Below are 14,066 nucleotides of genomic sequence, written 5' to 3'. Positions count from 1 at the left end.
GTTCTGCATGCTCTAGATCATGGCATTCCTGAGGACAGTTTCTGTGCTTCCTTCATCTTGGTATTGGTATTCATATCAGCTAGCTCACATCCTTGGCACGTGAATGTCTTTAGCCATTTGCTAGACTATTATATCCATTTATTTATTTTGTGGAGCTTTTTTCATTAGTTCTTCTAATTGTGACCTCTTCATCAATAAATTTCAGTGCTTTGTTCTATCATTATTTGTTTTTCAAGATATGTTAGTCTGTTATTTGTTAATTTTTTTAAACTTATATTTACAATACTATCTTAATTCTTTATCAACTTAGATTTAGTGTTGGAGGCCCCTTGGAATTATTCACAGGAGCTCAAGATCCAAACTGCTGTATTAAAAAAAATTTTGGAATTGGACAGATTCAGATTCCTATTGTGTCAGTTCTGCTGGTTGACTTCAGGCAACTAATAACCTTGAGTTTTCATCTTTTCTGAACACAAAGATACAAAGGGGTTAGATAAGATCAGACATTTGGAAGGGTCAGGCACAAAAGAACACACTCAGGAAATTTCTGTTTACATTTTTTCATATCTCTGGGTCTGTGTACATGAACTTAATTTATATTTATATAGTGCTTTATGTTTTTACAACATGCTTTTGAATTGTCATTTGTATCCTTTACATAACCCTATCAATTAACCAGGGAGTGTAATTTTATTACCGGCTTCAGATAAACAGAATGAGAATAAGTTATTGCCTGTAATCATGCAGCTAAGTTGCAGAATCAGGACTTGAACCCAGTCAATCCGCTTCAACTGTGCCCAGTGCCCTTTGCACCAGGCCCCAGTGTGTTTTTACCTGTGGTCTCTCATATATTCACTACATCTCTGATCATTTCAATGGCAAGAAACCACCATAATAAACATTTCAGTTGGACCCAACCACCTCCGTGCTGGTGCTGTTAGATGACGTGTGGATGCGTAATTCTGATTACTTTTATTGCTAGGGCGCTACTTATCAGGCATTCCAGTTTTTACCTAGAATTTGCTGAAAGGTTATTTTGTGTTTTCTGATAGATAATAAGTTGTCTTTATATAAGATTATAGGTAATGGCTTTTTTAAATTAACCATTGCGTGTTTGTCAAACCTGACTTTGAATTGTGCTTTAATTGTGCATCCATACAAAATTCCATTGACATGTCAACACCAAAGATTTTTTTCATCATGTTAGAATAACTAGTATTCAGTTCTCCAGTCAGCTTTTTGATGAACAGATAACATAGAGGTCCCAAATATTTTTTATATTCCAAGTGCCCAAATTAAATGAACGAATCACGATGCCATTCAAGGCGATACCTTTGTTGTATAAAGCAAGGCATTGTGATAATGCCAAAAGTACATTTCAAAATACTACATTTTAAAAAATGAATTATATGAAGAAAGAAATAAAATGAACGTTTTTGCCTTTAGGGGATTTTTTTTCCCCTTGATCCCGCCCTATTTTAATAAAAAGCCCTAAAAGTGTCACCTAGGTTTTGACTGTTTTATTTTTGCTAAGAAATGAGCTTTTCAGCTGTGTTAAATTACCAGAAATGATGCTATCCAATAGTAACTGGAGCCTTCAGTAGTGGGAGTGTAATTACCATATTAGCTTCGTAAATCATTTGCTTCTCAGGACTATATTAGTTCACGAGAGCAGCAGCTGCAGTTTTTTTCTACCTAGATGAAGTTCAGTAAAGCTGTTTCTGTTTTTATTCGCTCAAAGTTACAGTTTCTCCTTTGTGTTGACATTAAGCAGTGAATCTGTTAGTTCCCATTACCAGCAGAATAACCAGCACTATAAACAGTTTTATATTTTCTCTCACAGATCCTTTCGAGCTACATGTGTGCCTTTAATTTGATAGAATATCTGAGTTATACATCTTGTTTCCGGACTCTGTCTTTAGAAAAAATGTATACTTTTTAAAGCTTGTTCTTTCATAAAAATAAAAAAAATTAAAGAAAAACAATGACAACTTTGTACCATCTATTGATCCCCCAGATACATAATAGATAAATTGAGCATCTAATTATAAAATGATATCAAGATAAAATACAAAAGTCAAGTCACTCCATCAAATTTATGATACTCATTTTAAAAAAAAATCTGCAGTATTGTAGTATTGTTTCATTGACTTGCTAGTTCTGCCAAAAAAAACAATATATCGTAAACACCACAGATACAATTTTTCCCCATATCTAAGTGCTATAAAATGGTTAGGTCTTCCTAATGTAAACCAAGCTGCAAAACACCAATTTAAAACACACTCTCATAGCTACTAGTATAAACACATTTTAGCAAGTTTTAAAGGTGGTCTGCAAGGATGTAATTATCTTGGACAACTGTTGCTCTGATGTTGGAAATAACTGGCTTATTACATTACAGTTCTCTAAGTGTAACAGACTGCGCAGTAATTGCTGTCGCCCTCCTGGAAGTCTCAGAGGGAAGCACCTCAATTCCGGCTTTGGTTGTAGCTTTGCAAGGCTTGGCTCACCTCATCTGTTTCCTGTTTCTGCTTTCGTTCACATGTAGGGGTCCTGTGATTAAGTTTTCCGAAACAGTTAGAATCACTTGTTTGTGTTGTCAGTGGTATGAATTTAGTGGACAAGACTCTGAGTGAACCTAAAATCTAATCCAGATATGGGGAGGTTTTTTAGTACTGTGCCAAACCGAAGTATTTAATAGCTGAATTGTTGGCTGATATTTTGCTTTTGTTAAAACAATCATGTAAAGGTCTCCTGTGAATCTACCCTATACATGTCCAGCTTTGTTTTGGGCCACTGCATGGAATTTTTCTGGATCGATAGGAACCTAGCCTTTTCTTTTACAAAGCTTTTAATTGATTTAAGAAAAATTAGTTTGCATTAAAAAAAAAGTCACTACAAAGCCAAAATAACATGATATTTCATAAAATTAAAAGTAATTTCTTAACATAATTCAGTGCTATTCCATGCTTAATCTTCCTGGTTTTGATAAATATGTTCTTCGCCACTGGTTTGTCCAAGTTAGGATCCAGCTGACCACATATTGTTGATGATTGTTTTGGTATTGTGATTTATAACAAGAAATACAGAGCTCCTAAAACCGTAGGAGCTTCCCAAGGGATAACAGCTATAAAGTTGCCTTTTATGTTAATGAGGTGACTTTTGGAAAGCTCCTAGGTAACCAAATTTGGGGACTGGTTGCCAGAAGAACCCACCAGGTGATTAGAAGGTAGAAACTTTCAGTCCCACCTCCTCCCCTGGGTGAGGTTTTATCAGTTGCCAGTGGCCAGTGACAATCATTCATGCTTACATAATGAAGCCTCCATAGAAACCCAGAGGACAGAGGTTGGAGAGCTTCGGGTTGCTGAGCATGGAGATGTGGGGGAGTGGTGCACTGGTGAGCTCATGGAAACTCCCCCTCTGCCCACACGCGTTGCTTAGGTACCTCTTCATCTGGCTGTTTATCAGTGTCCTTATAATACCTTGTTGGGGAGGAATAATTTTTCCTCCACCATACAAAGGTTTTTTTGGTTGGTGTAATAATCTAATAAATCAATAGTAAAGAGATTCACAGGGAAAAAGAAGTGTAATTTTGTGCAAACAGGAACCCCACATACATGAGAGGCTCGGAGATAGACAGGTAAGATGAGGTGTAAGTGTAACAAGGTGATTTTGGCTGCATAGGAAAGTGTTCTTAAAGAAACTTAAATAAATATTCTTAAATATTTAAATAAGTTTAAAGAACAATTACTAAACATTTAAATAAATATTCCCATTTATCAACAGGTCCAGCCTCTTAAATCAATGACATGAAAAGGCAGGCTGTTAGAAATTTAAAGAGCCTTAGGAATATAAATGCAATGTGTGTTTTTTCCCCACACCCCAAACAGTTAACTCAATTTTGACACTATCTGAAGAGAACATCAGATTCCACAGGTTAAGGGCTCAGGCCCACAAGACTTGCCCTGTTGAGCCAAGGAATGGACTTGGGGCTTCGGAGGGGAGGATGGTCCTTCACGGATGTAAAAAGAGCAAATGTTCAGGGATTAGATACTTGCCCTGCCATACACATTTTAGGTCATGAAAATTTATTTCTGGTCATAGCTCTTATTATGGGCAAGGCCCCCAATTTAAATTCTTTAAGGGAAAGATAAAAATTTCCCTTGAGCCCACAGGGTCTTGATTGCCTTCAGCTCAAAAGTGATCCACGTGCCAAAAAAGCACGTCTTGGGGAGGCCTGTTCTGAGCTCCTCCAAACCCTTTCTAATGAACTGGTAAATGGAAGTAAATGTTTCTGTGAATTCTGTGAGCTGCTCAAGCAAGTTAAACCTGAGTAGAGCCCGGCCGGGCGTGGCTCAGCGGTTGAGCGTCGACCTGGGATCCAGGCGATCGGGGTTTGATTCCCAGTCGGGGCACATGCCCGGGTTGCGGGCTCAATCAATGGCTCTCTCATCATTGATGTTTCTATCTCTGTCTCTCCCTCTCCTTTCCTCTCTCTGAAGTCAATAAAGATATATTTTTTAAAAAAAACCTGAGGAGAGGGTGGTGGGAACCTCTGATCTACAGCCAGTTGTTCAGAAGCACAGGTGACAACTGGACTTCCGATTGGCGAAACCACACTGCAGATGGTGGTTTTGTTCCCTCAGTACCTTTTAATCTGGAACAAAACCTTTTGTTCATGTCAGGAACTTGTGGATGAGAGTACTGTCTTGCACAGCGGCTCACCTAGATTTGGTCCCTTTATCCCTCTAACACTGCTCTGTCCGCTACAGTGACCACTAGTCGTGTGTGGCTACTGGGCTCTTGAAAGGTGGTTAGTCCAGGTTGCAATGTGTCGTGAGTATAACATACACATTGGATTTCTAAGACTTGGTACCAAAGAGGTAAAATAGTCTACTAATAATTTTTTTGTATTGAATACATGTTCAAATGATAATTCGGACATATATTATCAATAGGTCATATTACTAAAATTAATTTTGTTTCTTTTTCATTTTCTTAATGTATCTAATAGAAAATTTTATTTGTCTTCCAGTATATTTCTACCAGATGGTGCTATTTAGCAAATTTTTAAAACAAAATTGCTCCCCCAGAATGACTTCACATCAGTTCTCTGAGATGTAGTAGAGAAAGAACATTGGTATTCTGACATGTTTTTTAGCTAGAGTGTTATGACATAGTTGCTGGGTCCTTCTGTGTAGAAGCTAAAAGATTTTCCATGGTAGGTCTACCCTAGAGCATTTTCAGACCTCATATCCTCCAAGCATGGCATTGTCCAACAGACGAAACAGCTGCTGAAGACGTTGAGTGTCCCTGATAGTGGAAAGTGTTCAATACTGCAGACCTATCCATGTGTCACAAATGCTAAAAGCAAAGAAGGATGTGAGCCGATGCAATGTCATGCTTCATTTTTTTTTTATGTGTTTATTTTTAGCATTGGAAAACCTCGATCAGATGGTTGTCTCCAGTTTTGGAAGTCTGGAAAGTCAGCCTGATTTCCGATCCCCAGAGTTCGTAAGTATTACTACGCTGTTTTAAATTTGTAATGGTTAGCCAGAGATTTCTCACAAAGCGGAGGAAAAGGTGTGGATTTTTCTTTTTTTGATGGATTATTGCCTTCAGTGGCTCTTCGTCTGGCACAGGTCTCGCTGGCAGTGCTGTGTTTCCGGGCTCTGGTTCTTTGGGGAACAGGTGACTCTAGAACTGTAGTGTGTGTCTTGGCATCATGCTCGGTGGGCTCTTTCTTCATGCTACTTGTAATCATCAGTGGGAACTCATTCTGCAGTAAAACAGCATGTTTCCGAAGCTCCCCTATCATTTGTTTATACCCATGGCATCAGTTTCTGCTGTTAGCAACTCAGGAAACCAGTCTTTACTGAGCATATACAGGTCTGTTAACCAGTCTGATTCCCATTTCATTCTGGAACCTTCAGTCATACAGCCTGCATAGATGTATCTCGTAGCGCTAGGAGTATTGTATTGATATTCTTCCAAGAGGGGTGACTAAATGCTTTCACTAAATTAGACTCATTAAAGGTAAGCCACGGTTCGTACCCATAAGGAATTAAAAATCTTATTAGATGCTACTGTGATTTTTATTAATGCCTTGTTAAAAGAAAATTAAGCACATAGGATGCTTTATGCAGAATGTACTCACTAAGTAGGTTTTATATTAGATTCATTTAAGGGGTGGGGGGTGGGGGGGAAGAAGTGTATCTCTGACCCCTGTACTGTATTCTTTCACCTGGTATGTAGAAGAAGCGTGCCAGAGTCCACCTACACGTACTGATCTTTGCCCCCTGCTCCAGATGGCTCGCCTACCACTTTAACAATGCAGAAGTCTTTTTACGATTCATTTTCAAAGTGTAATATACAGTCGCCACTCCAGCAATTGGCAGAGCACCATTGTATTATTGATAAAGACCCAAAAAAGAACTCATTATGTGGTTTTCCTCTTCTCGCGCACTCTTTATGGATTGCCCACTCCGTTCAGCCAAGAGGAAGGAAACTAGGCAGGGCTCTGGACTGAAAAGAGATCGCACATAAAACTATCCGCAGTGCCATTTTATTTCAGAGTGTGGACTCCTGTGGTGTACTAGCAGATTGCCTACTGTGAAAATCACTTGGCTGTAATAGAAAGACATAGTGTTCGATGACTTCCCTGTTATATTCAATGAGATTTTCGGCGAGGGAAGATTGTGAGTGCTCACTGATATTCCTGCATCTTAAAGTAGCAGAGCAGTTTTGTGGTTTTCCCAATTTCTTCAGTTAGAGCTCCGAAGCAGAATTGGCACACATATTTCACATTCGAGTATGATGTTGGCACAGACTCGTGGAGGTGGCCCTTTTTGGTTTTGTCATTTTCTAACTGCTTTTTTACTGATAACCTGTAAGCAACATATCTAACCTAACAAGAGCTCTGTGCAGTAGGTGTTGCTGTGCTTGGTAAGCACATACAGTTCACACCAATTCCCTGGGTGAAAATAGAAGTATTTTTCTCAAGAGCAGATCTTAGTGCACTGTGATGTCTGAGATTGGCGTGCCTCAGTGATATGCCTGAGATTTGCCACAGACAGTCCACGCTGGTGATTGCACTGGGAACCTTCTGCCTTCACTGCTGACTTCTTCACTACCACATGTCCCTTTGCAAAGTGTGAGGACCTCTCAGTCCAAGCTAGGATGACCAGGGCTGGAACTCGGGGACCACAGAATATACTTATCGTGACTTAACAGTGGGTCTGAGAACCTCCAAGCTGAAAGGAGATTTTTAGGCTCCATCCCCATATTTTTATTTTCCACTCAAGAATATCCGCAGTCATTTCTTTAGACCACAGTAGCGGAGTTGAAGTTGTTAATCACAGTTTCCTTACCTGTGTGGTTGATATCGATGTCTGTAGCCTGGCTGTTATCTTTCTCTAATTGTTTCTTCGCACCATGTGCAGGAAGGAATCTGTGATTTTTCTTGAGCTTTATGGATTTTCACACGTCCGATGCTCACTGCATGCCACATCCCTGTGTGGCATGTATGTAGCTGCTTCTGTTTTCTCCTGAGCATCACTATAACCTCTGTACTCCCAGCTCCACAGTAAACGTGTTTCCCAAACTGCTGTCTCCATGGTAAACAAACAGGAGGTGCACAAGGTGCCTTGAGAATAGGGTACTCGAGGGAATCGGGCGTGATATTTAAGGGTAGCCTTTTTTGTAGGCAGAACATTACAGCATCAGTGAAAACGGGTGGCCGAGGTCGTGTAGGCAGGCGGATTGGGCAGATGCCAGGACAAAGTCAGGTAAGTTGATCCAACCCCAGCTTTAAAGTCAGAAACAGGGGACACTGTGAACCCGGGAGCAAAGAGAACCCAACAGCAAAGCAAAATTGAAAACAGGGAGAAGACAAAGGAGCTGTAAAATCCGTATTCTGCCCTCCGTGTGGCAGTTTGCTGAGCCAAACTGAAATAAAGCAAGGCACAGACCATGTTTACTCAGGCTTATCCTCAAATAGTTCAGATTTTAGAAGGATCAAGAGCCGAGTGTTTTTATACAACGGAGTGTATTTATACAGTCTGGCCAAGAGGGAGAACAGAAATGCTTTATCATTATTCATTTGTTTCCTTCAGAATTCCTGTTTTTCTTTCCTTTGAAACAAGGCCTGAGAGAGCAGTGCTAGTTGAGTAGCCTTGGTTATCGGCGCGATAAGCACATTAAAAGTTTCCTTCACAGCTCAGGTGTCCGCAAAGTGACTAGTCAGGCAAAGCCAGATAATCTATGTCTATGTAAATGACTGTAAACAATAGGTAGTAAACAAATGCTGTCGTGAACCCCCTGTGGCCTGGGGACGGCAGCCCACCCTGTGCTCAGCAGGGTCCACACTGCTTCGCCTTGCTCACTGCAGAGACTGTCCCTTGATGACCTGTCACCTGTGCATCTGTGCTACTCCTCTCCACCTCCCACCCCACTTCGCAGACGGAGGCAAGTTTAGCCAAACCATGCTGAAATGGAAAGGGGAGCACGGAGATGTGGACACACTGTGTGTGTGTGTTTGCTACTCTGAAGCTTGTGAGGAGCTGGGAACATGTTGAAAGCAGACATGGACCCACTCGGAGATGAGGTGGACATGTGAGTGCGGTGAAAGGGCCCTGGCTAACTGCTGACCTTACAGAGAGTGACTTGGTGGTCTTGCTATGTTGGGAAACCATCTTAGTCCGGTTTGGTTCTTTGTTTAAGCACAATGAAAATCGGTTTTATAACCTGCATTATTAACTTAACATCTTATCCTGAACGTTTCCCATGCTGTTTCTTCCCAGTTTTATTGAGATTTAATTGACATATAATTGACATATAGCACTGTATCCATTTACAGTATACAGTACCATACTGTTTTTTTCTCTAACATTATTATATCTCTAACAATTGTTCCCTTGTGTCAATAAACTATAATTAATCACATTACAATTTTCAGAACAGTCAGTTCAAGGGAAATTAGTCAAGGAAAGGGTTGGTATGGCCAGGTGATTGGTGACCATCGTTTTGGGACATGGACCCCAAACATAGACTAGGTATGTGATGACAGGTCTCAGATCCTGGGGAAGGAGATTGGACAGAGTGAGGCTTAGTGATTGAATATCCCCAATAACCTTGTATAGTTCAGACTCTGAAGCAGAGACGGGAGACCTGGGCTGTCTGCTTAGAACTGAGGATGGAAGCCATCCACATGGCCATGCATCAAAGGCCATTATGCAATATGATAACATGAAGCTGCAGGGCATCCAAGCTCCCCACAGTGCTCTCAGTTTCAGGTTTGGTTAAGAGCAAAGGTGATCTGAGGTGGTTCAGTTCAGGGGCTCAGCAGTCATGGCTGACCCAGCAGCCCTCAGGTTTATTCCAAGCCTCAAGAAATGAGGGATTCATAGAGAGAAAGGTTGGGTAGAGGTCAAGTCTGTTTCTAGAAACCCTGTCTCTGTTGGTAGTGGCTCAGGAACTCACATAGGCCTGATTGCCTGAGTACCCATGGGTGAGGGGTGGGTGCAGGAGGAACTCTGATCTAGCCTTGGTGACTGCTTGCAGCAAGCTGGATAGAACCATGATGGGTCAACAGGAAACCACATGAAAGGAAAGAGAGGGCTAAGGGATTATGTTTTATGATTTGAGTCTCACTAGTAATATCCCCACTTCCGGCCTTTTCAGACTTGAGATTTATATATAACTCTCCTGGCTTTTGGGGGACAGGAAGATTCTTATCACCTATTGTCTCATGCTATTAGTGATATTTTCCTTTGTTTAGCGTCTACCAAAATTAGAGTAAATAATAATGAGTGTGGGCTGGCCAAAGAGTATTAGTATAAACCAGGGAAGCTGATGAGAAACCAGGGTTTAGAGAGAGACTAAACTAGAAAAATAGACTCAGGAAGATGAAGATTAAAGTGGGATAAATATACTGTATGTCTCCTTCGTTCACCACTTGTGGTTATGCAGAGAGAAGGAAGCCTGAAGAGGATCCCATTGGGGATTTGTGTAACTGGCTCCCTTTTTGAGGGAAGGGAAGATACTACTTTCCAGAAAATACTGTCGATTCCCTGAAATTCAAATTCGATCATCTTTAACTGGATGAAAATATATGCAATCCCCAAGAAAGAGTTAAAATATTCATTCACTTAACAAATATGTATTTGAAGACTACTATTTTAGGCACTGTAGTGAAGAAACAGAAAATTCTCCTGTACTTGTGGAGCTTCCATTTTGGTCAGGGAAACATAATAATAATTAAAAAAATAAAATACATCACATGCCAAATGGTGGTAAATCCTTAAGGGAATATAAAGTAAGGATTGTATGTGTGTATTGAGGGGGAAGGGTTACAGTTTTAAATAGTGTTTGGGGCATATCTCACTGAGAAGGTGACAAGTGAAAGACCTGAAAGCAGGGGTGCACACTATTTGGACATCCAGAAGGAAGTAAGAGCATAGGCAAAGGTCTTGCGGTGGGAGTTTGTGATGTGTTTGGGGACATGGAAGGAAGCCGATCTGATTGGAGTAGAGTGAAGGATGGTGAGAAGGGTAGAGAGCGAGGACTTCCTGGGCCATTCTAAACACTTCGGTTTTCCCCCTAGTGAGTCGGGAAGTTACTGGAAGATAAACTGGGGGGTTTTGAGCAGAGGAAAGACTTGACCTGACCTGTGTTTTGACAGGATCACGTTGACTGTGGGGAAGGTAGACTGTGGAGGAACAAGGGCAGAAGCATGGAGATCTATTGGACTTTTGAGGAACCCAAGTGAGAGATGGTGGTGGCTTGGTCCTAAGTGTTAATGATGGCAGTAATGAGACCTATGCTAATTCTCTGTGTTTTGAAGGTAGAACCAAGAGGATATGTTGACAGGTCAGACGTGAGGTGTGCAAGAAAGAACAGCCAAGGAGGCCTTCAAGGTTTTTGACCTGGAAGACTGTGGAGGAGCAGCTGGAGGGAAGGGTGGGCAGAGGAAGATCACATTTCTGTTTTGTATATGTAAAGTTTGAGACATCCAAGTAGAGAAGTTGATATATAGTTGGATATATGAGTCAGGAGTTAGAGAGGGGTCTAGCTGGAGATCTGCGAGGTGTCAGCACACAAATGGCGTTTAAATCTCTGGGACTGAATGAGAGCAGCAAGGGGGAGAGTTACATAGAGTTAAGAAGAGACCCTGGAGTGAGTCCTGGGGGTCCAGTGTTTACAGGTCAGGGAGATGGGGAAGAATCTGCAGAGGAGACTGAGAAGGAAGCGCCGGTGAGTTAGGAGGAAAGCAAGGTGAGTCCTGGAAGCCAGTGAAGAAAGTACAGATAGTGGGGAGAGACCAGATTCTGCTGGTGAGGATGGGAAATCAGGTATAGCAACATGGGCGAGACCTTGACTAGCTGAGTGGTGGGATCCAAAACCTCGTTAGAGAGAATTCAAAATGGAGTGGAGGAAGAGGAATTGGATCCAGGGAGTTCAGATAACACTGTCCAAAAGATTTTGCAGAACAAGGTTGCAGAGAAAGGAGGTGCTACCTGGAAGGAGATTAGGATGCAGAGAGTTTTTTCTTAGTTTTAAGATGGCAGAAACTACCATGTGTACAATAATAGAAATAATTCAGTAGGGAGAGAAAATCTGGTGATGCAGGAGAGAAAGGGAAGAATTCCTGGAATAACCTTTTGAGAGGGCAGGGAGGGGATGGAATCTGGTCCATAAGTGGAGGGGTTGGCCTCCCGCCACAGCTATAGAGACCGTTCATTTTTAGAAGCAGGAGGGAAGCCAGTATGGGGACTCAGATGGGAAGAATTACTTTATTAGACTTGCTAAGAGGAGCTTATTGAACCATTTTCTGTATCACTTTTTATTTACCAGTGAAATGGGAAGCAAGACATTAGCTAAGGTTAAGAAAGGAAAAGAGAGAAAGGAGGTCAGAAGAGAGAGGAGGTATGCGGTAGCCATCTGAGAGTGAGTGCTCTGGGAGATGTGATGTATTTGCCTGGCGGCCCCATGAGCCCCCGGAAGTGGGCGTGATGGTTGTATGCTTTCCCCATTCAAGTCTAGCTTTGGCGAGCAGGCGTGGAATAGGCAAAGAGTTTGATTTAATGGATTTGGGGGTTTCGCCAAGTCAGCGCAGTGAAGCAAGACAAGGCTGAGAGAGTTACTGCGTGTTTGCAAGAGAGTTTAAGACCAGGGATAAGAGGAGAGTGAGGCAATAAGATCAGTAGATTTCGACTCTCCTGGGGTTTGATCATTTTTGAAGTTGGGGTATTGGAGAAAGTGAACTGGAATAATAAAAGGCAGTAGTTGGACAGTCAGATGTTTATAATTGAGGGAGGAGTTACAGTAACTAGTACAGACACGGTCTGAGATTTGAATATTGGAATGAGTGGCTGAGGCAGGGTGGAGCAGCAAGGACAGGGTATTGGGAGAATCACATATGTGCATATGAAAGTTTCCAAGAATTATCCCAGCAGTAATGTATTTTAAAAGTAACAGTGAGCTAAAGCTTAAATCTCCAGTGACTCAGGGCTATGGAAGGAAATGACCAGAGAGGCAGGAAGAAAATCGGGAGAATTGGCAGGATGGCAGCCAAGAAGCAGATGAAGTGTTGATAGTTCTGGGTGGTGTGTAGGGATTCAGTCATACCAGGATTGCTCAGCCTCAGCACCACTGGCACTTTGGGCCAAATTTCTGGTTGTTGTGGGGAGCTGTCCTGTGCATTGTAGGATGTTTAGCAGCATCCCTGGCCTCTGTCCACAAGATGCTAAGAAAGGATCCTCTCCCCAGTAGTGACAACCAAATGTCTCCAGATACTGCCACATGTCCCCTGTGGGGCAAAACCATTTCCATTTGAGAACCACTGAGTTAGATGAATACCGAAAAGCTATTGAGGTCACTGATGTCCTAATAGAGAGCTGTTTCTAGAGAGTGTTAGGGAGTTGAGGGACCTCTGAGGATTATGGAATGAGCAGAAGAAAAGAAAATAGAAAATGCTGGCCTATCTTTTCAAGGGTTTTGACTATGAAGGGCTGGAGGATGAGAGAGGTATACCTGGAGGAGAATGTGAGAGCCAAGGATGACTTCCTTCTGTCCGGTGGAGAGACCTGAACAAGTTTAAAGGTGGAAGAAGGATCCATGTGAGAAGGAACAATGGAGTCTGGAAAAGAGTGGCTTTGAAAGGGCCGTGGAATGGTTTGCAGAGCGCACGTGGAGGAGTCAGCACTAGACAGGAGCGGTGTCTCCTAAGGTACAGGAGTGAGAGGGTCGATGTTCTTGTGGATTTGATGGAGAGAAGCTGAGGGAATTCCCACCTTCAGTTTTCAGCTGCTAAGAGGGAAGAGAACACTGAGGGAGAGGAGTTGGCGCTTTGAAGTAGTTGTGGAGAGCCAGAGACCAAGCTGACCTGGAAAAGCCTAGAGAAGTTTCTAGGATTTCTGGGCTGTGGAGAGGGCCTGTGTGGGGCCGGGAGCCTGAATTTGCAGCGATACTGAAATGCCCTGCTGTGGTTTTCTCCAGCATCACTCAGACAGTGAGAAAGCAGATAGGAGGCTTCAGCCAGGGCTGGAGTTTTGCTAAATGGATGTGATGGAAAGAGTATTACTGAAATGATGAGCTGGGAAATGGAATCTTAAAAAGGGAAGGGAGGGAAGAATAAGAGGATTTGCAGGTTGATTGGAAAAAAATCATGGGGTCCCTGAAGTCACTGTGAAATGAGAAGCAATGTTAGTTGTGGTCAACAAGAAGGATTCTCAAATAAGTGATTTTGGAAAGAGAATTTTTCAAGTGATGACAAAGTCCAGGGTGGGACTATGTGGCAGTTTATGCGTGAAAGGGAGAAGATCATTGGTGATAAGATGTCAACTTACTGAGTCACCAAGGTACATCGGTCATGCCTGTGGGTTCAGAGATGGGTCCAGAGATGATAGACTCTGGGAGTATATTTTACTTGCATGTACCTAAATCGGTTTCCCCCAAGAACATTGGGAGTAATGGTCTGAAAGTGACCCATGGAATGAAGAGAATGTCAGGCCTGCTTCCTTGCCCTGGTGTGTGAAAGGTGTGAGAGAGGAATCAGAACCAGCTGC

The 14,066-nt window shown here is 42.1% G+C and overlaps 1 protein-coding gene across 2 annotated transcripts in view; it reads left to right on the top strand.

Moving 5' to 3' along the window:
• The window catches only part of ANO6 (anoctamin 6), a 168,048-nt gene that overhangs the window by 63,530 nt on the left and 90,452 nt on the right, over positions 1-14,066 (top strand). For both annotated transcript variants that reach the window (XM_081129748.1, XM_081129749.1), the window contains one exon: positions 5,435-5,514. In XM_081129748.1, the coding sequence (XP_080985874.1) occupies positions 5,435-5,514 (80 nt within the window). The remainder of the gene's footprint in view (positions 1-5,434; positions 5,515-14,066) is intronic.

Source organism: Miniopterus schreibersii (assembly GCF_964146895.1).
Source record: "Miniopterus schreibersii genome assembly, chromosome: 2".
In the NCBI taxonomy this organism is placed as follows: domain Eukaryota; kingdom Metazoa; phylum Chordata; class Mammalia; order Chiroptera; family Miniopteridae; genus Miniopterus; species Miniopterus schreibersii.
This window is presented reverse-complemented; position numbering and strand designations above follow the sequence as displayed.